General features: G+C 40.0%; 1 protein-coding gene across 1 annotated transcript in view; it reads left to right on the plus strand.

Moving 5' to 3' along the window:
• The first annotated feature begins 1,428 nt into the window (after nucleotides 1-1,428).
• Nucleotides 1,429-25,585, plus strand: part of gpsm1b (G protein signaling modulator 1b) — a 152,648-nt gene continuing 128,491 nt past the window's right edge. Inside the window, exon 1 of the mRNA XM_062484704.1 lies at nucleotides 1,429-1,701. Coding sequence (XP_062340688.1) covers nucleotides 1,643-1,701 — 59 coding nt within the window. The 5' untranslated portion in view covers nucleotides 1,429-1,642. The remainder of the gene's footprint in view (nucleotides 1,702-25,585) is intronic.

A 25,585-nucleotide genomic window follows, 5' to 3' on the forward strand; every position in this document is an offset into this window, starting at 1 on the left:
CAAGGTATGTACACGTCTGGACCTCTAGGTTTGTAGGAGCTGAGAGTATAGCAATAACCAGATGACACAGAAAATTGTAATTGAATGTAAACTTTAGTTGGAGCAATATTACAAGAGTGCACAATACCTATGGGCCCAAATAAGTAATAAAATAAAATAAACTGTCCTTTTAGAAAATGTTCTTTCCGGAAAGTGTTGCTTTGCAACGTCGATCGATGTTCAAGTCAGTAGGTCAGGGAAAATAGTCAAAAGTCAGGAATTGTATCCAAAGTAGGCTCTCGTTGGTGTCGGTCAGTGGGACTGACACAATCCTACCACAGGATCCGTTGAATGAGAGGCTCAGAATTCGACTGGGAGGTTCGCCATCAATGGATCATCTCATCATAGTTTTTCCTCATTCTCAAAAAAAGACCTGACCTGTATTTGCAAAACAGGTGTTATAGTCCAGATTCTTATATGCAATTGCAATTAGGCTCACTAGAATCATTGAAGATTCATATAAAGGTGTTGTACAACATAAATGTATCTTCTCAAATTGAAAAATAACTAAACATAGTTAACAACAGATAACTACAGTTACTTCCAAAATAAATGTCTAATTTTGCTAAATATATCATTTTAGCCCAGTGATTTCAATGAAATGTAATTATGTAAACACATTTTACCAATGCATTCACGTATTTATGAAAAACACTAACTTGTACAGTATAATGCATAACCCATATTTCCTTATCTGCATTGTCTCACTTTGTAACCCTTTTTAACATAGGATTTTAGATAGCAAATAAAATACATTGTTTTAATTAACAAAATTCACAGCTTTGCTGGTTTTACCCAATTTAAATAACTTAAAATTACTATCTTTCTTTCAAATGCTTATTACTTTGACCCAGTCACATTTAGCGAGTTTGATTAGTTTTTTTTACAGTGTAATATATCCATATTGCACTTATTTTGATGACGTATCACCATTTATTTTCTACTTAACAGTCAAATAATTTTATAACATACATCCTTGCACAATAAACTTAAAATGTGCAAAATACCCGAATGATTAGCTAGCACGACCACGACGGCATCTCAATACATACAGTCAATGAGAACATGTGAGTGCTAGCTTAGCAAGAAGGATTATCTCAGCAGTGATTAAAGAAAAAAAAGTGCTTCTTCGACGGTTCTTCCACCGGTTCTTAAACAGGAACCATTATCATACTAAATCATCAACTCAAACATTTGTAATTTTGCCTATTTTGGGACGGTGGAAAGAAGATACGAAAGGTAGTGTGACAAAAGGTGTGGATGTGTGTGTGTGGATGTGCCTCAAGATAATTGTTCCTCTCCCAGTCAACATTTTGTTCACACACACACTACTCTGACCGGTGATGTCAGCTGCGGGGGAGGGGCTTGCTTTATGTGATTTGTTTTCACAATACCTCACTTCCTTAATAGCTGCCATTGCTGCGAGAGAGGGAAATACAGAGAAAATAAAAGGGTGAGAGAGATTGTGTCTGTAAAGACTGTGTGTGTGAGAAAGCTGGGAAGGAGGCAGGGAAATAAGCAAACATTTTGAGCAGCTAGGAGTGAAGTGAAGATATCTGTTACTGGGACTTCAACTAGAGAAGGCAGTCCCAATCCTAGCCATATGGCTCAGTCAGCTAACAGCGTGGACCAGGATCCGGCCAGCAAGAGGCTTCACTCAAGGTAGGACCTGAGGGGGATGGTAGAGTGGGAGGCAGAGGCTTAGCCCAAATGGAAGTGGGGATAGGCATAGGGTTAGCAGAGGAGAGGGAGACAGGGAGTGGCTAAGGGATAACGTGGCTGCTGGCTACCTGCCTTAGTAGTCAGTTGACTGAGGTAGCTAGCAAAGTCAGAACACACATAGGGACATACAATATAACAGCCACAGATTAAGACCCAGGTATTGCTCCAGCCATATCCCTGGTTTAAAGGCTCCTTTCTGGCCTTGGTCCCATGGATTTCTGCCTTTTTGTCTGTGGCTGGGCTTCCTAAGTGAATGTGCAGACTGGTGGAAGCAACGTAGAAGGTTGACATGGCTGGAATTCTGAACAGAGCCTCTCAGCTGGCTGCAGTTTCATGAGAAGGCGTTCAAGATTTGATACAGACATTCACATATTAACAGATGTACAAAGATTACATAGATACACACACTCATGGTTTCTTCACACATTGTGTGGACACAGACGCATAACCTCCCATCCCCCCACCCCCACACGCATTATCCACACAGACACAAAGTTCACAGAGTGAGAGGACCACAGCAACAGTGTGTAGATTGGAGGATGTATATGTTACACTCTGTGTCCTGCTATTCAATCTGTCTTCAGACTTATCTCAAACTTCTTATTGTGGACATTGCTAAAGTTAACACAAACCCAGAATACGCTAAAAGTTTTTATTATACTGCTGTAGTTAGGTTTATATCATATTGTCTAAATTGACATTTGACAAAACAATGTCCAGGTCCTAATGAATTACAATTTTATTGACATAATCAGACAAAGTCAGTGATGTTTATCATTGGGTTCCATTTGAATACCAGTAATGACTTAAAAACAATCGTTATTTGACAAATCACTCATACCAAAATAACCATTCTCATAATTTAATAGCAGCAGCAAGACTGTTAATGACAACTACTGAACATTTTACAGTATATTTCAAGATTGTCAACATAAATGGTATAAGACATAGTTTACAGACTGACAATGATTACATCTTCAGCTATATCTCTTTTTGGGATGACACTAAGGGCCTGTTCCATAAAGCAAGTTTACCGAAAAATACAAGCTTTTGTCAGTCAGTCTGACTCATTTCCAGTTGATTCTGTTCCATAAAGGCAGTTCTATTTAGTTACCATGGAAACTTATGCCTGGTCCGGGGCTAACTGTCAGGCTTAGCCCGTGTTGGTGCTTAACCAGACCTTCCTGTAACACTGACGAAACGGGAAAACGATGATTCACCACAGACTTTGTTTTTTACCGCTATCAGTTTAATATAGAAAATCTACTTCAATAAATAAAACATTTAATACATTAAACAATAATAAACAATAATTTCAAAATTATACAAACCTACATAGCCTACGTTAAACTTATGGCTGGTAGTTTGTGACAGTGTTGTAGTCAAGACCACCTAAACCGAAACCAAGTCATGACCAAGAAAAGATTGTATCGAGACCGAGACAAGACCAAGACTTTAAGGGATCGAAAACGAGTCAAGACCAAGACCAAGCCAGGGCGATACCGAGTCTAGACCAAGACCAAGGAACGGGTCAAGACCAGACCACTCAAAATACACAAGCAGTAGGGTTTGACTACGTAATAAGTTAGATTTGATCTGTAACTGTATCTGAAATAACATTTAGCACTCTAGCACTAGAGTGCCGCGACCCGACCCCCGGAAAAGCAGCAGATGATGGATGGATTTAGCACTCTTAAAGTAGTGCCGTGTGCTTATGGCAAGGCAAAAGTCAGGTTTTTTTTCTTTTTTCTTAGAGGCGCATTAGTACTCGGTCTCTGCTTTCACATCTCTCTTTCACCCAGGTGAAGGAGCGCGGTACCGCGGCATTTAACTTAACATCATGAAATCGGGAGAGGTGCAGCTGACATGAGTAAACGTTGATAACTTTATATTCATCAATAGCTACATTGCTTTATGTGGCCTGGCTCGTTATCACAAACAAAATCTGGCAAGCAAATGAAACTAACGCCCGTTGCCCTGAAACATAGCCTACAGTAGGTTGTTACATATTACATATATAATACTAGCTAAATCTCTTTGTGTAATGGGGTAAGATTTTTCTGAAGAGTTTTTGTACAGAGGCACATTGCAAACGTTAGGTAGCTAGCTTTGCTAGCGTCACTTATGCCTAGATGACCTTTTTTAATGTTTTCTTTCTAAATGCCGGTAAAAGTTTGATGTAGGCCTAGTGCCAGTGCCAATCTTCCTCATTCACTTTTGGGGTGCGAGGAGGGGTGATGGGTAATTTCAAATTAGAAATGAAAGTTATTGGTTGCATTTGAAGCGTGACGTTTTACATCCAATAACTGTAATAATATTAACAAATAAATTAAACAATGCACAGGCAATTTAGTGATATCCCTGCAGTTGTGGTCTTGACCGGTCTTGAAATAAAATCCCGAGTCATCTTTGTCCGAGACAACCCTTACAAAAAAAAGTATATTAAAGTATACTGTAAGTGTACTGAAAATGGATAGTACACTTTTAGTCAACTTTTGATATACTTTTAAGAAGTATGCTTAGAAAATAGTTCACTTTTGATATACTATTAAGTATGCTTTGAAAATAGTTCACTTTTGATATACTTTTAAGAAGTATACTTAGAAAATAGTTGACTTTTGATATACTTACAAGAAGTAGGCCATGCTTAGAAACAAAATGTCTTCTGGAGTAAGATGTATGTTTTCTTTTATTATACAGCAAAAACTGTCAAAATACTTTTAAAGTACATTACAAGTAAAACATTTTTGATCCATCTTGTATATTCTAATTATTCATGTCTAGGAAAATCTATTATGCATTGCACATTGAATCTTTTTGGTTACTGAAGATGTAACCTTAATTACTGCCAAAACATTTTGACACTGGCGAAATCTGTTATCAATTTTTGGGGGGACAATTATATGACATTTTCTCAAGAGCAGTTCCTGAGGAGGCACCAAAATTACTGCTGTAACACATGCTGTACCTAAATTGTAATAAGTTAAATGTATATTATTAATATTATTTAAATGTCCTAATGTTTACAGTGATTTATTCTGGGGTGACAAATCCTATTTTTCCCAGGATGGGGGTGTCGTGTCCCCCCCGGGATTTCCGCCTATGCATTTTGAAGCCCTATACTGTTATACTATACTAATAATTATCAATTGGAGTATTAATGTAAAAAACAAAAATGCTACTTGAGAAAGAAGCAGACAGAAGGGTTGCATTATGCATTTGAAGGTTATACTTTCAAACTGACTGAAGAACGAAATAACGACGTCAAAAAATGAAGATAGCGTGGCTCATTGGCTGGTCAATTCCCATGATGCAAGGCGGTAAATAGTGTTAAAATTTGCTGATAAATTTGCCGTTTGTTCGAAATACAAATGTAACTTTACAAATGTAAAATGTACCATCGTAACCATGAATTAACTGACTGCTAGGTTTGATAAGAAGACCTGGATTATTATAACGTGAGTGCATACACAGTAAATAGCTTCTTTCAGCTAATAATCTGCAGTGTCACTTGGCGAGGGCTCCAGTTCTTGTCAAGTGACGCAAGATCTGAGACTTTTAGGGGCCCCTAAACATTTAAATATATTAGTAAATCATAGTAAATGGACATTTATTAAGTTTACTTCTTGAAATACTTACATTAATTGAAAGTGCACTTGAAAGTATTCCAAAGTTTACTTTGAGGTACTTTAGGAAGTATACTTCATGAACTGAAAGTGCACTACACAGGTTACTTTAGAGTATTCAAAGGTATATTTTGAGGTACTTTACGAAGTATACTTTATAAACTAAAAGTGCACTACACAGGCTACTTTACAGTATTCACAAGTAAACTTCAAATACACTATAAGTGTACTTTAAAGTGTACTAAGTGACCTAAAAAGTGGGCCAATTCAGTTTACTTAGAACAAAAATAGTATATAAATAAGTACACTGCTAGTATACTTTAAGTACCACGATAATAGTATACTTTTTATACTTAATTAAACTTGATGTATACTTCTTTTTGTAAGGTAAGACCGAGTAAAAATGTGGTCGATTCCGAGACATGACCGGGACCTTCAAAATGTGGTCTCGAGACCAAGACCGGTCTCAAGTAGTACAACGCTGGTTTGTGATATAAAATGTTTAGGCAGATGCTACATATATCTCAATCTAAATTATCCCAGTATAATTATCATAACTACATAATAGTTAACAGTAGCCTACAATTGCAAAACAAACCTAAATCCATACATCTATCCTCCATTTTCCCGACACAAAAACCATGTTAAAAAGTTAGGCTACTGGATAATGTATTGGTTAATAGTAGGCTAATTATTTCAAACAATGTCAAAAAAGTCAATTTATATGTGTTTAGAAGGTGTATGTTTTTAAATCAATGAATGAATCCATGGTCTGTAAAAAAGGACTTTGACCTACATAGCCTATCGTTAATGCCAATCATAGTGTGTCATTTTATTTTGATGAAGTGGTGGAGCTGTCATACTATGCGGCTTAAAGAGAACATTCTTTCGGGAATGTGGCCGTGAACATTGTGTTTTGCCGTGATGGATCAATATGATCCATGTACTACCCTTTCGGGTTGCTTAAGAATAGGGTGCACCCGCAAGTATCTTGACTTCTTGAATGTGACTTGAATTAGTTGCAGTGGCGGCTGGTGAAAATTATTTGAGGTGGGGCTGTGAAATATTCAGTCAATTCAGTAAGCATCTTAATACAATTGAACACAAACTGCAGGATACAAGTGCTCTGTGAAATTGTAATTATTTAATTAATGCACACAGCTACAGGCAAATGTCCACATTTGTGGACCATAAATATTATCATTACATTCAGTTCAGAAATATTGAAAACCACAGACATCTGGGCTAGGGTTGCCAACCGTCCCGAATTGTCCCGGACATCCCGAATTATGGGTGATTTTGATATGTCCTGTCAGGGACAGCTCCAGTTCCGTATTCCAATCACAGCCCCGCAGGCCAATAATAGGCTACTGACTCTAATATAAGCTACAAAACTCACGCAACCTTTTGCTATGGGACACGGTTGTTGCTTATTGGTGACAGTGTGTGTGAACTGGCCACTGGTGAGCATTGTGTAAAAATATTTAGAGAAATATTAATGTTAATAATGATTAATGTTGTAATATTAGTAAACACAACAAAACTATTATTTCAAGAGACAAGATTTCAAGAGAATATTCGCTCGCCTGTTGAGTAATTTTGATGTCAGGTTGATCTGGGCCAAGATCTTTTATTTCTATTTTCTCCACTTAAGTTCTCCTCTCAAAAGGATTTTGGAGAAGATATTTGAGAACGACTGAAGTCCGGTGTCTTGAGTCATCATTTTCAATAACGTAACGTAGGCCCTTGCACAATCACTGTAGACTCTACTTGGGGCGATTATTTCAGCGCCCTTTAGGCATCATTTTTGAGGACGCTGATTGGCTAAATATGTGTTGCAATGGAATATCGTGTCAGCAACGGTCAGCAATTAACCTACCGCCAGCAGGTTGGTTGGCGCTCGATGAGCGATTTTTCTATCGGCCAAGATGTTGAGCATGAAGCAAATTTATCCCAAAACAGAATGTGTATACATATATATACACCACGTTATTGTGTATTTTTTAAAACAGTCATGCTTAAAGATCCTGTAAAGTGGATTTGAAAATGAGTTTTAAAGGGGTGATTGACTGGGTTTTGGGGGTATTTCACACTGTTCCTTAAGGTCTCCGAATAGGGTATGTAACATTGGTTGGCCTGAAAATGGCCCGGGTGCTGTTCTATGCCCCCTGATGCTTCCATTGAATTTGTCCCGAGAAAAAACGCTAGGTTTTCTCCTTTTATGGTATGCTCATGAATATATAGATGAGCTGCGCACTAATTGGTTGGTTACAACGAGTGAAGCTGTGGAGCAAAGATGCAACACGGCCAACAGCACTCACTGAAACAAGAAGACAGAGACTTGAAATAAAAATGTACAAATAAATATATTGTGTCTACACAACACTTCAACAGATTGACTAGATATCATTTGAAATGATTACGTTAGTTGTTTCCACTTCTGTTGTCGAAGCAAACAGGATCGACTTAGGTGGGTAATGTTAGCACTACAGCTTAGCAAACAAACTATCGTGATTCAACTCAGCTTCAGTTAGCTCTAGTTAGCTATCTTGCTGTAAAATAGATCTGGACAAACATGCATCTTGAATTGTAGATTTACATGACAACACAGGTTATTTATTTGAATGAAACACAGTCAGGAGCATGAAATAACGTTAGCCCCATTGCCAATAAACAAATCATAACACATTCTACTGATTCTAGATACAGGCAGGATACGTTAGCATTGCTAATAACTGTTAGCAACAACATAATACTACAGCTTGCGGTTGTGATGAACATAAGGTTGGAACAGCAACTCTTTTCAGCAACAGCTTCATAGCAAATCATGCTTTCATTGTCCCAGGTTTTCAAAACTGTCCTCGGTGAAATAGTTAGAGTAAATGTGTAATTGAGGGTCTAACTGCACAGGGATCTTCTCATAGACAAACATCACAGCCCGTCGAGTGTTTGGTTCCTTAGGAAGACTCTGGAAAGTGTCAGCATTCCCTGTACAGCCTGGAACACTGCATCCATTTTCAATATGCTAGAAAAACTTTCTTCTTTGTAATTATGTGGAAATACACAGAACAGCGCGCAGCAAATTTTGGGGCGTGACAAAGGTACAGACCAGAGCCAAAAAAGGTGGCCTTTTTCAAAACCTACCGTTTTACAGCTAAATTTTTTAATTGTGAGATTTGCATAGGAAAGAGGTGTCCATGGACTTTGGGATTCACTGTATGTCCATTTCACTGAACTGTCATTATTCAACTGTGACAAGGTAAATTTGGTTCTGCAATCAATGACCCCTTTAAGTTCATCACACCACAAAAGAATGTTTTGTTAACACCCATCCAATTTCGAATGGGGAAAAAAACACAGACAAGTATATTAAATCAGGCACGAAATACTGAGAAAATCAGCAGTCTTCTCTGCTTGAGACTGGGGGGGCTAGCTAAGCTAAATCAATTGCAGATATCAGAACAGACCTACCTACAGTCTCTGAGTGTTTTGTGTTAATTACTTTGTCTTTGCATCGTACCAGCTGAGTAACAGAATGCAACCGTCTGTGATCTGATGTAGATAGGTCGCTGTGATGTAGATTGGAAACCTGAGCTGAAAACGGAAGAGAAGCTGTTCAATGGTCTAACTCCACATTTCAGTGCGACAAAGTTTTCACGCTTTTGCACATTCTTTCAGGAACTAATTTCACATGTGTATGAGAAGCAACTCATGGAATTTGCTTTACAGGACCTTTAAAATGAGTAGTTATTGTTTAGAAAAATATTACATGAAAAACTAAAATGTAAAACACTTTTCACCAGGGAGGGCGGCGCCCTAGTAAGTAAGTAAGTAAGACTTTATTTATATAGCACATTTCATACAAGAATTGTAGCTCAAGGTGCTTTACATAAAATCAATAAAAACAATAATACAAGTGATAAACAATTCAAACAAAAATAAAAATCCCAATAAGATCTCTGTTCAAGAGAGAAAACCACTTTAAACATGCGTCTTAAAAGTAACATATACATTTGGTTCACCCCTGGTCTGTATATATAAAACCATACACTCTGTTAACAGATCCTTTCCCCAGGTCAAGAGTATGGGCCGTATTCTCTGTTAACAGATCCTTTGCCTCAGATCAAGAATACAGATTGTTTTACATATTTGTTTAAATACTTTGTTTAAATACTTAAATACGCGACCAGAGTTCTTGTACGCTATCAGAGTTCGCCAACTCTGACCTAGACAAAGTAAAAATAGCAAGTCAAATAATGACCCAAATTTACTAAACCAAGATTCTACAATAATATAACTAATAAAAGTAGGAAAACCCTTTTGAGATAAAAATTACTTAAATGCTTCGGTAAAAAGGTAGGTTTTAAGCTGTCTTTTAAAAATGTCTAGAGTGTTTGCTTCCCTAATATTTATGGGTAATTTGGTCCATAGTTTTGGGGCGTAATTGACAAAGGCCGAATCACCAATCTTCTTATGACTGCTTCTGGTGACCTCTAATAGGCCTGCATTTGATGTTCGCAGTGTTCTAGCTGGTGTGTAGTTTATAAAGGAGTTAGCAATGTAGCTAGGTCCTTGTCCGTGTAGAGCTTTGTATGTGAGGAAAAGGACCTTAAAGTCAATTCTGAAGGTAACAGGGAGCCAGTGTAAAGTAGCTAGGACAGGACTAATGTGTTCTCTCCTCTTAGTTTTGGTTAATAATCTAGCTGCAGAATTTTGAATGAGCTGTAGTCTTTCAGTGGTTTTCTTGGGAAGACCAGTGAAAAGTGCGTTACAGTAGTCCAGCCGGCTGGATATAAAAGCATGGGTTAACTTCTCTGCATCATTTTGGTTTATGAATGGTCGTACCTTTGCTATATTCCTCAGGTGAAAGAAAGCTGTTTTGGTCACTTTATTAATGTGAGAGTTGAAATTCAAATCTGAGTCCAGGATTACACCGAGACTCGTCACCTCTGGTTTAAGACAGGGGGTTAAGCCTCCAAGATTCTTAATAAGCATCTCTCTTTTGGATTTGGGGCCACATAGTAGGACTTCGGTTTTGTCTTCATTTAATTTAAGAAAGTTATCATTCATCCATTTGTTTATTGCCAACAGGCAGTTGGTAATGGAATTGATGGCCGTTGCATCGTTGGGTTCAGTGGATATATATAGTTGTGTGTCATCCGCATAGCTATGGAAATCTATGTTATGTTCTCTGATTATGACGTCGAGTGGTAACATATAAAGAGAAAAAAGTAATGGACCTAAGCAGCTTCCTTGAGCAACCCCGTAGCAGTTCTCATGTTTCTTGGACCTATGGTCACCTAAACTAACATAAAACTTCCTTCCTGTGATATATGATTTCACCCAGTTCAATACACTATCCGTGAACCCAAGAAACTTTTCCAGTCTATTGATTAGGATGTTGTGATCAATGGTATCAAATGCTGCACTGAGATCTAACAGGATAAGGATAGAGACTTTATTTGCATCAGAGTTTAGTCTGAGGTCGCAAATTATTTTGGTGAGACCAGTTTCAGTACTGTGATATTTCCTGACTGCGAGACTTCCAGGATGTTATTTTCTTCAAGAAAATAATTTAATTGGACTAAAACTATCTTTTCCAGTACTTTACTAATAAATGGAAGGTTTGATATTGGTCTGTAATTTGCAAGTAGACTGTTATCCAATTTGTGTTTCTTTAATAGGGGCTTTACAACAGCTGTTTTGAAGGCATCTGGGAAGACACCAGTTCTAAGGGATGTGTTTATAATCTCTAGCACCGGACCTGAGACACTATCAAACACTCGCTTAAAGAATGTTGTGGGTATAGGATCAATATCTGAGGTTGTGGAGTTAGATTCGTTGACAATTTTGGAAAGTTCACTAAGTGTGATACAGGTAAATGTGCTCATGGTTACGTTGCAGAATCTACTAATGTCAGTTTCGACCCCACTATTAATAATACTAGCTCTGATCAAAGTTATTTTGTTCTTGAAGAACAAAGCAAGCTCTTCACATTTAACTGCTGAGGATGGAGGTGGGGCAGGGACAGTGTTTAGCAGCTGGTCAATGGTGGAGAAAAGAACTCTGGAATTTCTGGCATTTTCTGTAATAATGTTGGAGAAATATTCTCTCCTTGCTAGACGGATGGTTTTGTTATAGGTGGTTAGTGTATCTTTGTAGATATTGTAGTGGATAGTGATCTTTGTTTTCCTCCATTTTCTCTCTGTTGCACGGCATTTTCTTTTCGTTTCACTAACATTTTTATTTCTCAGCCATGGGGAGGTTCTGCTTGTGTACTTCTTTTTGGTTTTCAGTGGCTCAACAGAGTCTAACACAGATAATAGTGCATCATTGAGGTTCTCTACCATTTCATTCAGAGAGCAATCATGATTAGTCGGCTCATATAGAGCAAATTGTTCAGAAAATGTCATCACAGCTGTATCGTCTAAATATCTTCTATGGATTAAGAATTATTTTTTGTTTTTTGTTAGGATAATTTCCACATTAAAAAGTATATAATGATGGTCTGAGAGGGGTAGATCAGTTATTGAAATATTATTGATATTTAGTCCAGTTGTTATCACTAGATCTAGTGTGTTTCCGTGCCGGTGTGTTGGGTCTGTTATGTGTTGAGTTAGATTGAAACTGTCGAGGAGATTTAAGAGCTCAATAGTTATTGGGTCTGCTTTTTTATTTACTTGGATATTTAAGTCTCTGTTTAAAACTACTTTGTCATATCTAGTGACACATAGTGATAATAGTTCAGAGAATTCTTGTATGAATATTGGCGAGTGCTTGGGTGGCCGATATATAATAACAAAAAGTATTGATTCGGTTTTGAGCTCTATAGCAAGTTATTCATATGATGTGAATTCACCTAGCTCAGTGATTTTGAACAACATTTTGACTCCTCCACCTTTTTTTGATTTCCTAGAAACTTGGTGAAAGCTGTAATCGGGCGGACACGCTTCTATCAAAGTTGCTGTTGCCGTGTCATTGTTTAGCCAGGTTTCTGTTAGACAGATGCAGTCTAAGTTGTTTTCTTTGACCAGATCATTAACTAGAAATGTTTTGTTATTTAGTGATCTAACATTTAGAATGGCCAGTTTCATCTGTGGGGTATTAACAGATAAAACAGGGGTAGATAAATCTGTTGGAAGAATATGGATAGTTCTGTGACTTCTAACACTAGTTTCAGGTTTGTAACCTTGCATTTTACCATGCAATTTTCTGTTTGTGATGATGACCGGTATGTCTAATGAAATAGCATGGTGGCTGTCCTAGTGTAGCTTTTCTTTGGGAAAGTCTCTGTCACTGAGCTGTTCCATCACAAGGGAATTCATCCGGGGGGTGCAGATCTGTGCAGGGCCCATGTCCTTGCAGGAGGCTGTTTGAATGTTCTGTTCTGTTCCATGGGAGGTTGTTTGGGATGCGTCAGTCAGCTTAGACACAACAGGGATAGGGAGAGAAGCTTGATTTGTGGTCAGGAGCACGTGATTGATGTTTGCTGTTAGTAGTCGAGATCCTCTACGGTTTGGGTGGAGTCCGTCAGCTTGAAAACGGTCTGCACAGTTCCAGAACACATTGAAGTTGTCGATAAATCTCAGTTTGTGTGTCAGACAGACAGATGCCAACCATGTGTTGAAAGATAGTAGTCGACTGAAGGCTTCTTTTCCTCTGCGAAAGCATGCAATCGGTCCACTGATGAATACATCTTGATATCTGTTGAGTGTTTTCAGTAGCTGGGTGAAATGTTTTTTAAGTATCTCAGTGCCAGTTTTCTTGTGTAGGATATCAAACGAGCCAGTGTGGATGATAATCTTAGGGTTGTTTGGTTTATTGTTGAGGATTGTTTGTACCTCTGACAACAGTTCCTCGACAGATGTGTTGCTAAGACAAATAGTTTCTGTCTTTGCCAGTTTAACATGTGCTGTCATGGCATCTCCAATCAAGATAGTGGCCATATGTGGTGTTGTGTTTGCATTTCTAGCGTTTGCCTTATCGGTAGCTGCGGGGCCAGTTCTTATCTTATTTGGGTTAGCAATGATAGGACCTAGGTTAGCCACTGCGTTAGTGCTAGCAGTAGATTCTATAGTGCTAGCAGTGTTAGCTTCTCTAAGTGTTGATGGGCTGTGGGTAGTCTTAGCATACCTTGGATCTTGATAATCCTGTGATATTGTTGTCTGATTAGGCTTGATAGGGGGTCGAACAGCGCCCCGAGTGGTCCGAGAGGGGCTTGGAGTGAAATGGGTGACTCCCGGTCGCAGCAGACGATGATGTGTTGGATTTGCATGTGTGTAGTAGCTACCATCATGGTGTGTCAGCGATCTGGGCCCTTCATGTTTGTTAGCTGTGTGGCTAGCACTCCTGTGCCTCTTCGCCTTGGATTCCACACACAAGGGAGAGAAAGTTCCCAGTGGTTCGAAACTGTTTCTGAGTGTGACAGGAGGAGAGGTGATGCGGGAAGAGTTTCTGCCTCGCTTTTTTTGCTGTTTATCCTTGGTGACAGTCCTATCTCCGATGAAGGTAGAAGCGGCGCTAGGCCTCTTTGGTTTAGCGCCGAGAGCAGGCCATGACTCATCCGGTCCAACGGCCGGTGGAGAGAAAGCTGGTTCCAAGGGTGGCTCATTGGCAGGTAGCTTAGCCTCCGGGCTAGGTAGCATGGAATCTATAAAGTCTTCGGTCTCTCTGATATCTAAGAGGGTTCTGACTCTTAGCTCCAGTTCGACTATCCTCCGAGTAAGTTGTTTGCAGTCATTACAAGCCATAGTTCTACAGGGAACAAGCTTTAGCTTGCTTGCCTGTGGTCAGTCTTGGAGGGCAGCCCAAAATACTTCTGTTCTCCTTGGGCTTCAGTCCTCTCAGGTTGTTCCTTTTTGTGGTTGTAGTCAATCCACTTTGCCCCTGTCCGAAGTATTTGATTTTGAGTATCTTCAAAAACTATCCAAATGATTGAAACTTTCAGAGCATTTCTCTGTGAATAACTAGACAATACGATAGAAGCCAAGCAGGGAAGCAAGCAGGGAAAGTCAGGGGGAGGAGAGGGAAAAAAAATGCGACTGCCTTCGTTGAGAGCGTGAGGACAATAGTGCCCTCTATTGAATAGCCGCCACTGATTAGTTGGATTTCGTGAACTAGAATTTGCCTTTATGGAACCGCTTTAGCCCCGACTGACTTATTAGGTTAATTCAAGTCAGCTTTGGGACTTTGTTCAGCTTTTTTTGACCGGCCTTTATGGAACAGGCCTCAGGGATAAAGGCCGAATTATACTACTCAGTTTTCAGGGAGACGGACACAGGGAACGCCCTCTCCAATGTGGAACGCTCTCTGAGAGCTCCTCAGAGAGCTCTACGTGCACCTCCTGATTTTCCTGACTATCCGTCCGTCCGTCATTTTACGGATACCCCTTGGCTGTGATTGGTCCGTATTAAGAACCGCTTGCGTCAGGGGCGGGGTTGCCGTGACCAACAAGACAAAAAAAATCCTTTGACCGCCATTGCTGTAAGTTTTTACAATTCATATTTCAGATAAAAAGTACATCAAATTAGCATCTAAATTAAAATGTGACGAGAAATGGGCAGTGTAGTTGCTGAAAATGTGCTTATTTTATTGATGAAACGGCTAATTTGTAAATTTGCTCCGACTTTTCGATAACCTAGCTAGCATCGCAGTGCAGCGCCACCTACTCTTCTGGCGGTGAATTGTTTTCAGCACCCACAGCTTTCGGAGTAGTGTAAATTCAACTAATCCGTCCAACTCCGTCCGTCTGTCTGTAACGGAGTCGAAGTAGTATAAATCGGCCTTAACACCCAATTCCTTGAGCCTGTAAAATGATGACATAGAAGGGGCTCGCTGGGAATGTTAATGGCTGCTGAGTTGTAAATTAACATTCACAGGGCCTGCAAGGTCATCACACCTTTGGGACTCACTCACCTTGAAGCAAACTAACTGAAGTTTGTTTCAATCACATGGCCTTTTGTAAGATCCTTACTTTCTGTGTGTTTGTGTGCAAGCACAGGTCAGTCCCTCACAACATCAAAGATGAGTAAACATCAGGGTATTGTCTGTAGCAACTTTTTCCTCTCAATATTCAATAAATACTGCATTTCTTTCATGTATGTGCCGTTTCTGTGAGGCTGACAGACTGTTACACATCTATCTTGCTTTGTTGTCAGCAGAAGCCCAACCAATCGGGCTTCAAGACTGGCCACTCCACAGAGACTGCCCTCCTTTCTGTCACCACTGCCCTCCAGTCTGCCAGAGCGGCTTCCAGGTCATCCGTCATCATTCTGCTGGACCTTTCTGCAGCGTTTGATACGGTTAACCACCAGATCCTGCTCGCCAGACTTTCTGAGATGGGCATCACTGGCACTGCACTCCAGTGGATCTCATCCTACCTGTCGGGAAGTTCCTACCAGGTTTCCTGGAGAGGCAAACTGTCAGGCCCTCGCCAGCTCTCCACTGGTGTCCCACAGGGCTCCCTCCTTGGACCCCATGGCTTCTCCTACCACTGCTACGCTGACGACACGCAGCTGTACCTGTCGTTCCCCCCGACCGATCCGGGGATCTCAGCTAGGATTGAGGCCTGCCTCACAGACATCTCCGCCTGGATGACCGAGCACCACCTCCAGCTGAACCTCGCCAAAACAGAACTTCTCATCATCCCGGCTAAACCCTCCATCTCCCACAATCTCTCAATCACCCTGGGATCTGCGACGGTGACCCCTTCATCCTCTGCCAGGAACCTTGGGGTTACCATGGACGACAAGCTCTCCCTCACGGCCCACATTGCTGCGGTCTCCCGGTCGTGTAGATTCACCCTCTACAACATCCGGAAGATCAGGAGATACCTGTCTGAGCACTCCACCCAGCTGCTAGTCCAAGCACTTGTCCTCTCCAAGTTGGACTATTGCAACTCGCTGCTCGCTGGTCTCCCAGCATGTGCAACCCGCCCTCTTCAGAGGATTCAGAACGCAGCGGCCCGCCTGGTCTACAATCTACCCAGACGCTCCCATGTTACCCCGCTCCTCATCTCTCTCCACTGGCTACCTATCATGGCCCGTATCAGATTCAAGACCCTGGTATTGACCTTCCGAGCAGTGAACGGGACTGCACCCGTCTACATCAAGTCTCTCCTGCAGCTTTACCCCCACCCGTCACCTACGGTCTTCTTCAGACAACCGCCTGGTGGTCCCACCGCTCAAGACCGCCCGGTCCCAACACAAGCTCTTCTCCTGTCTGGCCCCCCAGTGGTGGAATCAACTCCCCACCTCCATCAGAGACACTGACTGTCTCTCCACCTTCAAGAAAAGGCTCAAGACGCACTTGTTCCGGGAGTACAACGGTACTTAGGAATGGTTCGCTTGACCCGATGTTAGTTCCCTCAAGAATCACAATGACTCTTGCTCAGAGACTTGTTGCTCTTGTGGTTAGTGGTAACTGATTTAACCCTTGTGTTATCTTCGGGTCATTCTGACCCATCAGTCATTGTGACCCACCGTCGTATTGCGACAACTTTACCGCATACCAAAACAAAGTGAATCATTTTCTTTTAACCGTTGGGCTGTCTCAGACCCCCCACATTGCGATGGTTAAAAGAAAATAATTTTTATTTGTTTTTGTATTGGGTAAAATTGGGTAAACACAACGATGGTTCGTTATGAACCTTTGGGTCATGTGACCCGAAGGCAGCACAAGGGTTAAAATTGTTTGTACTCGCTGTGATATATTGTTTTTTATTATTGTTGCTTGTCTTTTTTTTTCCACAGGTACACTTGCACTTATAGCAGTTCATGTTGTTTAATTGTAACTTGTTTAACTACATGCTCTTATGGTTCTTCCCTTTGGCACTTACTTTGGTTGTTCACAATGTGTGCTTCATGTTTTGGCTACTCGCAATGTTTTGTGGCTATCTCGTTGTTATGATCAGTGACCTATGCACTTTGTAAAGCTCTCTCTTGGAAGTCACTTTGGATAAAAGCGTCTGCTAAATGAATAAATGTAAATTAGACACAACAATAACAGAGGACAGAGATACAACTCTAAAGAGCTGCTTCAACCATTTTCTGTCATTAAAACAATACTGCAGATCACTATTTATTAACCTAAGTAGTCTGGATGTATTTGTGATGGAGAATAACAAAATATATCCATCTACAGTTAGTTATTCCATTTGGATACTGATGCAACTTGTTGGGATTTTAACCCTGTGAATGCTGGATGTTGTGCATTAGCCGCTTCAGGGTTCCTGTCAGAGAGCACGAGTCACCAGGTGGAGTTTAAGGTTTTACTTGGTAGTAAGATGGTGCACTACAGGCAGTCACAAACTGTACATTGGATCAATGAATGAATGAAAGAATTAAGTTTCTGAAAATAAACCCAAAAAAGGAACAATAATATTACAGCTGTTATATCTACTATGATCTGACATTAATCAATAGGTTATTAACAACAAATACGGAAATAAAGTGTACAATTATCACCCTGTGCAAGTAAAATAAACATCCTCTCTAGCACAGTAACGATTACATTTAGTCATTTAGCAGACGCTCTTATCCAGAGTGACTTACAGTAAGTACAGAGACATTCCCCCGAGGCAAGTAGGATGAAGTCCTTGCCCAAGGACACAACGCCATTTTTGCAAGGCCGGGAATCGAACTGGCAACCTTCAGATTACTAGCCCGATTCCCTAACCGCTTAGCCACCTGACCACCAATTCAAGAAACAATTTTTAAAAGGCATTGAAAATGTAATATCGACATGTAACATGTCTTATCTTCTCCTTTTTCTCCTTAAAACATAAGCTATATAATGTGCTGCAAGTAATCTGATAGAGATATATATAAAATCACTAAGAGATAATATAGAGTGAAGATCAAGAAGCAGACAGAAAAACAAAAATAGAAGGAGAAGAAAAGGGCGGGAGGGTTCAGGCCAAAGTGAAAGCAACAAAAGAAGAGAAAAACATTCCTGGAGAGTCTGTCTTTATTTGTCCTGACAACAGGCCTTTCCTCCCTTTAATTATGGCTAGATAAGTACCCTGGGCACAGAGCTGTCGAAGGCAAGAAAGCTCTCAGTCAGTAGAACAGTAGGCCAAAAAATAACTCAGCAAGAACCACATTGAACTCATTGGCACTGCACAGATCTACACTTTTTTTTGTTGTACTGAGCTGTGCAGCGTTGCTTTATCTCATTTAGGTGGTGAAGTTGTAACTTAACCCTCGTGCTGCCTTCGGGTCACATGACCCAAAGGTTCATAACGAACCATCGTTGTGTTTACCCAATTTTACCCAATACAAAAACAAATTAAAATAATTTTCTTTTAACCTTCGCAATGTGGGGGGTCTGAGACAGCCCAACGGTTAAAAGAAAAGGCTTCACTTTGTCTTTGTATGCGGTAAATCTGTCGCAATACGACGGTGGGTCACAATGACTGATGGGTCAGAATGACCCGAAGATAACACAAGGGTTAATTTACAGTCCCTGACAAAAGTCTTGTCACTTATCCATTTTGTAGAAACAACAGCTTATAACCTGACTTTTAATTGGTGGCCAAGCCGCGAAGCCAAGCTGCGAGGCACCTATTGTATTTGTTAGTATTATTAGGGGCCAAGCAGCGAAGCTCCTATTGTTATTGTTAGTAGTATTATTATTGTTATTAGGGGCCAAGCAGCAAACAATGATCGCTACCAGTGAGCTTTTTATGAATGAGCGATTTTCCACTAAATAAATGTCAAGCTTATTTACGTTTTGGGGGCATATTTTCAGTTAGCAGATGGTACTGTTTGAATTGCGATTCCATCTTCTACTGCCGATAACGTTGTAGTATAATCTTCAAAGGGGGTTCTTTATTCATGAATGAATGCAATATGAGTAGGCTAAATGCCTTCAAACATCACAAGAAGGGAAAACTTAAAAGGACGTTTAACCCTCGTGCTGCCTTCGGGTCACATGACCCAAAGGTTCATAACGAACCATCATTGTGTTTACCCAATTTTACCCAATACAAAAACAAATAAAAATACTTTTCTTCTAACCTTCGCAATGTGGGGGGTCTGAGACAGCCCGACGGTTAAAAGAAAATGCTTCACTTTGTTTTTGTATGCGGTAAAGTTGTCGCAATACGACGGTGGGTCACAATGACTGATGGGTCAGAACGACCCGAGGAGAACACAAGGGTTAAATCATAGAGATTAGGTCAATTTTTACACCGGTTTTGATTCAGCTATGAGGCTGCCTCTTGCAGGGGAAATGAGAAGACATCATATTTCATTCTATACTTCACTCGTATTTTGAGTTGTAAATGAGCAGCAAAAAAAAAGATGCTTTTAAATCTATGTAATCTTTATAAATAATAAGTATGCATTTTTATATAAAATATACAGAAATATCAGTTGTAAAAATGTCATTAAAAAACGGACCCCTGTGCAACCGACCCAACCAAGCACACCCTACAATTTCTCCAGAAATTGTATCCTCTCTAGTTGGGTGTGCTTTGCCTTCGGCAAGGGCACAACCTTTGTTCTCTCACGTATATATTTATTATTGGGTGTGCTTTGCCTTCGGCAAGGGCACAACCGACGCAAGCAAGCACACCCTACAATTTCCCCAGAAATTGTACCCTGTCTAGTTCGTTTTGATTCAGCTATGAGGCTGCCTCTTGCAGGGGAAATGAGAAGACATCATATTTCATTCTACACTTCACTCGTATTTTGAGTTGTAAATGAGCAGCAAAAAAAAGATGCTTTTAAATCTATGTAATCTTTATAAATAATAAGTAGGTCCTATGCATTTTTATATAATATATACAGAAATATCAGTTGTAAAAATGGCATTAAAAAACGGACCCCTGTGCAACCGACGCAAGCAAGCACACCCTACAATTTCCCCAGAAATTGTATCCTCTCTAGTTATACATCTTCTTCTGCCATGGGAGTCTATGGCAGCCCCTAGAACCGTATTGTCAGAAGTTGTAAAATTTGGCACACTCTTTGGGGCCAGTCCCCTCATCAATTTCACCAAGTTTCATGTCTCCATTTCAAACCCTCTAGCACCACCAATGGGTCAAAGTTGAAGGTGTGTTTACACACTTTACTTTTGAACCACGTCTCATTTTCGAAAATGAGGTATCGTTGTATTCCCTGGATCAAGACGAGTCCTGGATAAGAGCATCTGCTAAATGACTAAATGAGTCCAATGCACTCTATGACGTCATACCCAGTTATATAGATTCTCCGCCATTTTGAATGTTAAGGAAAAGTGTTTTTTCATAACTCCTCCTACAATTTTGGTCGAATCTTCTTCAAAATTGCCAGATGATCTTCAGACCAAGCCTCACAAAAGTTATCATATGGATTTTTGATTTTCGAAATCGTTTGTTAGTTACAGCCAATCAAATTGATGTGGCCGCCATTTTGAATATAACGTTTTTTCGCTAACTCTCCTATAAAGTTTGTCCAATCTTCACCAAATGTGGCACAGATCATCTTCAGACCAAGCCTCACAAAAGAAATCACATGTTTTTTTGATTTTCTAAACCTTTTGACTGGAACAGTCAAATCAAAGTCAATCAATCAAAGTCGTCAACCAAGCCACCATAAAAGAAGTGAGGTCATATCAGCACCTCTTTACTGCATTGACACCAAACTTGGTATAAGGACTAGGGACCCTGTTCTAAAGAGGACCAATAAGTCATGCCATTTCACCTCTAGGTGGCGCTGCAATAAGCAAAAAATTTGGCACCAATTATCTTCAGATCAAGCTTCACACACGTTTTCACATGGTTTTTGATTTTCAAAACTGTTTTTCCGGTAAAGCTGATCAAAGTCGGCGATGAAGCCGCCAAAACAGGAAGTGAGATAATATCTCAGGAAATATTTGCTGAATTGACATCAAACTTGGTACAGGTGCTCGGGACCCTGTTCCAAAGAGGTCCACAAAAGGCTGTGTCATCTAACCGCTAGGGGGCGATCCCCGTGTCTGACACATGTTAACTTGTGATACCAGCTGAATTGATGCAGCCGACAATTTTACGTTTTATAAAACATTTTTTCCCTATTCCTCCAACAAAATGTATCCAATATTCACCAAATTTGGCACAGATTATCTTCAGACCACAATCACCTTGACATCTCAAAATAGGACTGAATTACAGATGTTTAAACTTGGGCCAAACCGCTTGCCAGTTGAAAAACTGCTTATATTTTTTACACAGTAACTGAACACAGTAATTTCCAGCACTGAGAATAATTCACTAGGATAAATTGGTGTCCTAGCAAGGGCAACGTAGCCAAAGCCAATGAGCCTGCCATGTCACTGGTTTTCTGTCTAGCACACAAACAATCAAAATTATTTTAGATTTTCGAAATGGTTTGATCGGTACAGCCAATAAAAATCTGCGGCAAGGCCGGCAAACAGGAAGTTGGGTCGTATCTCACCAAATCTTTGATGGATTCAAAGCTGCATTTACTCAGAACCCTGTTCTGAGGATGTCTAAAATGTTTTTTGATCATTTTACCTGCTTTACCGGTTTGGCCACCTCATTGCTGCTTGCAGCTATATTTAATCCATTGGTTTTAGAAATGGCTCATATGAAAGCTAAAACCCTCCCAAATTAAATACTAAAACAAATTTGCTTCACTGAAGAAAGATTTAATGAACACAGAAAGGTCAGATTTTGGCATGACAAAAGTTTTGTCGCCTACAGAGAGTAATGTGAAAACTGAAGAAATAATTTACTTCAAATACAAAAATATGTTGCATAACATCAGTGAACTAGAGAGGGTACAATTTCTGGGGAAATTGTAGGGTGTGCTTGCTTGCGTCGGTTGCACAGGGGTCCGTTTTTGAATGACATTTTTACAACTGATATTTCTGTATATTTTATATAAAAATGCATACTTATTATTTATAAAGATGACATAGATTTAAAAGCATTTTTTTTTGTTGCTCATTTACAACTGAAAATACGAGTGAAGTGTAGAATGAAATAGATGTCTTCTCATTTCCCCTGCAAGAGGCAGCCTCATCGTTGAAACAAAACGATTAAATTGGGCAGACCGGTGTAAAAATTGACCTAATCTCTATGACTTAAACGTCATTTTAAGTTTTTCCCTTCTCATGATATTTTCAGGCATTTAGCCTACTCATTGCATTCATTCATTAATAAAGAACCCCCTTTGAAGATTATTCTACGACGTTGCCCGGCAGTAGAATATGGAATCGCGATTCAAACAGTACCATCTGCTAACGGAAAATATGCCCCCAAAACGTAAATAAGCTTGACATTTATTTAGTGGAAAATCGCTCATTCATAAAAAGCTCACTGGTAGCGATCATTGTCAGTAACAACGCAAAATGCGATATAGCCCTGTGTGGAGAAGCTGCCCCGGTAAATTGTACTACTACGGTACAGTACTAGTAGACTGCTGCTGTGTTCGTCTTGGTAGCGATTGCGTTGGTTGAATTGGATTTACTGGTTTGAAACCACAGGTAATGATCATTTCACCCACAAATCGTTTACTTGTAATGTAATGTCATAATAAATCCTACAACGAAAATGTATTTGTGAGGAATGTTTATTTTAAAGATTGAAAACAGATGCATCATAGACCACTGTAGTATGTGTTGCCCGGGCAACAGAGGCTATAATGTCATGATGCTAATGCTTCAGTGAAATAGTAGACTACCGTTTCCAAAAGTAGATGTGGGCCTACTTCCTTAACCCTTGTGTTATCTTCGGGTCATTCTGACCCATCAGTCATTGTGACCCACCGTCGTATTGCGACAGATTTACCGCATACAAAGACAAAGTGAAGCATTTTCTTTTAACCGTTGGGCTGTCTCAGACCCCCCACATTGCAAAGTTTAAAAGAAAATTATTTTAATTTGTTTTTGTATTGGGTAAAATTGGGTAAACACAACGATGGTTCGTTATGAACCTTTGGGTCATGTGACCCGAAGGCAGCACGAGGGTTAATAATATCAGTTAATATTGTACATTACATTTCATAATTGTGTTTCACATCACAAAGAAAAATGAGTAAATAGTTATCACCCTGGCCTCTTTGCTTGTGGCGTTCCTGCAGCTGCCTTGCAGTAAAGCTATAGTTAGCCTAGCTATCCCCCAAGTTAACAGATGTGAAACGAATGTTCTGCTACAGGTAGTCACGCGTGTTTTCGTGACGTTAGTGACGTAGTGACGTTAGTAACGTCAGTGACTGTGGCTAGCAAATTAGCCACCGTTAGCTTCACTTTTCACCACAAAACGCAATTTCTACTTAACCCTCGTGCTGCCTTCGGGTCACATGACCCAAAGGTTCACAACGAACCATCGATGTGTTTACCCAATTTCACCCAATACAAAAACAAATAAAAATAATTTTCTTTTAACCATCGTGCTGCCTTCGGGTCACATGACCCAAAGGTTCATAACGAACCATCATTGTGTTTACCCAATTTTACCCAATACAAAACCAAATAAAAATACTTTTCTTTTAACCTTCGCAATGTGGGGGGTCTGAGACAGCCCGACGGTTAAAAGAAAATGCTTCACTTTGTTTTTGTATGCGGTAAAGTTGTCGCAATACGACGGTGGGTCACAATGACTGATGGGTCAGAACGACCCGAGGAGAACACAAGGGTTAACCATTGCAATGTGGGGGGTCTGAGACAGCCCGACAGTTAAAAGAAAATGCTTCACTTTGTTTTTGTATGAGGTAAATTTGTCGCAATACGACAGTGGGTCACAATGACTGATGGGTCAGAATGACCCGAAGATAACACAAGGGTTAACCCTCGTGCTGCCTTCGGGTCACATGACCCAAAGGTTCATAACGAACCATTGTTGTGTTTACCCAATTTTACCCAATACAAAAACAAATTAAAATAATTTTCTTTTAACCATTCCAATGTGGGGGGTCTGAGACAGCCCGACAGTTAAAAGAAAATGCTTCACTTTGTTTTTGTATGAGGTAAATTTGTCGCAATACGACGGTGGGTCACAATGACTGATGGGTCAGAATGACCCGAAGATAACACAAGGGTTAAACCATGCAACGGAACGTAAATAAAAATACAACCAACGCAATCGCTACCAAGACGAACCTTTTGACACCGCCGTTGTGTATGTAGTCCAAATATTGACTGATCCTTAGGGGGGCAAAAATAAACAATAATAAATAAATAAATATATATGTGAGAGAACAAAGGTTGTGCTCTCGCCGAAGGCTTGAGCACACCCAATTAAGTAGTGGTGCTGTGAGATCCATATTTAACCCTCGTGCTGCCTTCGGGTCACATGACCCAAAGGTTCATAACGAACCATCGTTGTGTTTACCCAATTTTACCCAATACAAGAACAAATAAAAATAATTTTCTTTTAACCTTCGCAATGTGGGGGGTCTGAGACAGCCCAACGGTTAAAAGAAAATGCTTCACTTTGTTTTTGTATGCGGTAAAGTTGTCGCAATACGACGGTGGGTCACAATGACTGATGGGTCAGAACGACCCGAAGATAACACAAGGGTTAAAGGGGTGATTGACTGGGTTTTTGGGGTATTTCACACTGTTCCTTAAGGTCTCCGAATAGGGTATGTAACATTGGTTGGCCTGAAAATGGCCCGGGTGCTGTTCTATGCCCCCTGATGCTTCTATTGAATTTGTCCTGGGAAAAAACGCTAGTTTTTCTCCTTTTAAGGTATGCTCATGAATATATAGATGAGCTGCACGCTAATTGGTTGGTTTACAACGAGTGAAGCTTCAGAGCAAAGACGTAACACGGCCGACAGCACTGAAACAAGAAGGTGGAGACTTTAAATAAAAACGTACAAATAAATCTATTGTGTCTACACAACAATGTTTTCAACAGATTGACTAGATATCATTTGAAATGATTACGTTAGTTGTTTCCACTTCTGTTGTCGAAGCAAACAGGATTGACTTAGGTGGGTAACGTTGGCACTACAGCTTAGCAAACAAACTATCGTGATTCAACTCAGCTTCAGTTAGCTCTAGTTAGCTATCTTGCTGTAAAATAGATCTGGACAAACATGCATCTTGAATTGTAGATTTACATGACAACACGGGTTATTTATTTGAATGAAACACAGTCAGGAACATGAAATAACGTTAGCCCCATTGCCAATAAACTAAATCATCACACATTCTACCGATGCTAGATACAGGCAGGATACGTTAGCATTGCTAATAACTGTTAG

This window comes from Osmerus eperlanus, chromosome 18 (genome assembly GCF_963692335.1).
Source record: "Osmerus eperlanus chromosome 18, fOsmEpe2.1, whole genome shotgun sequence".
NCBI classification, from domain to species: domain Eukaryota; kingdom Metazoa; phylum Chordata; class Actinopteri; order Osmeriformes; family Osmeridae; genus Osmerus; species Osmerus eperlanus.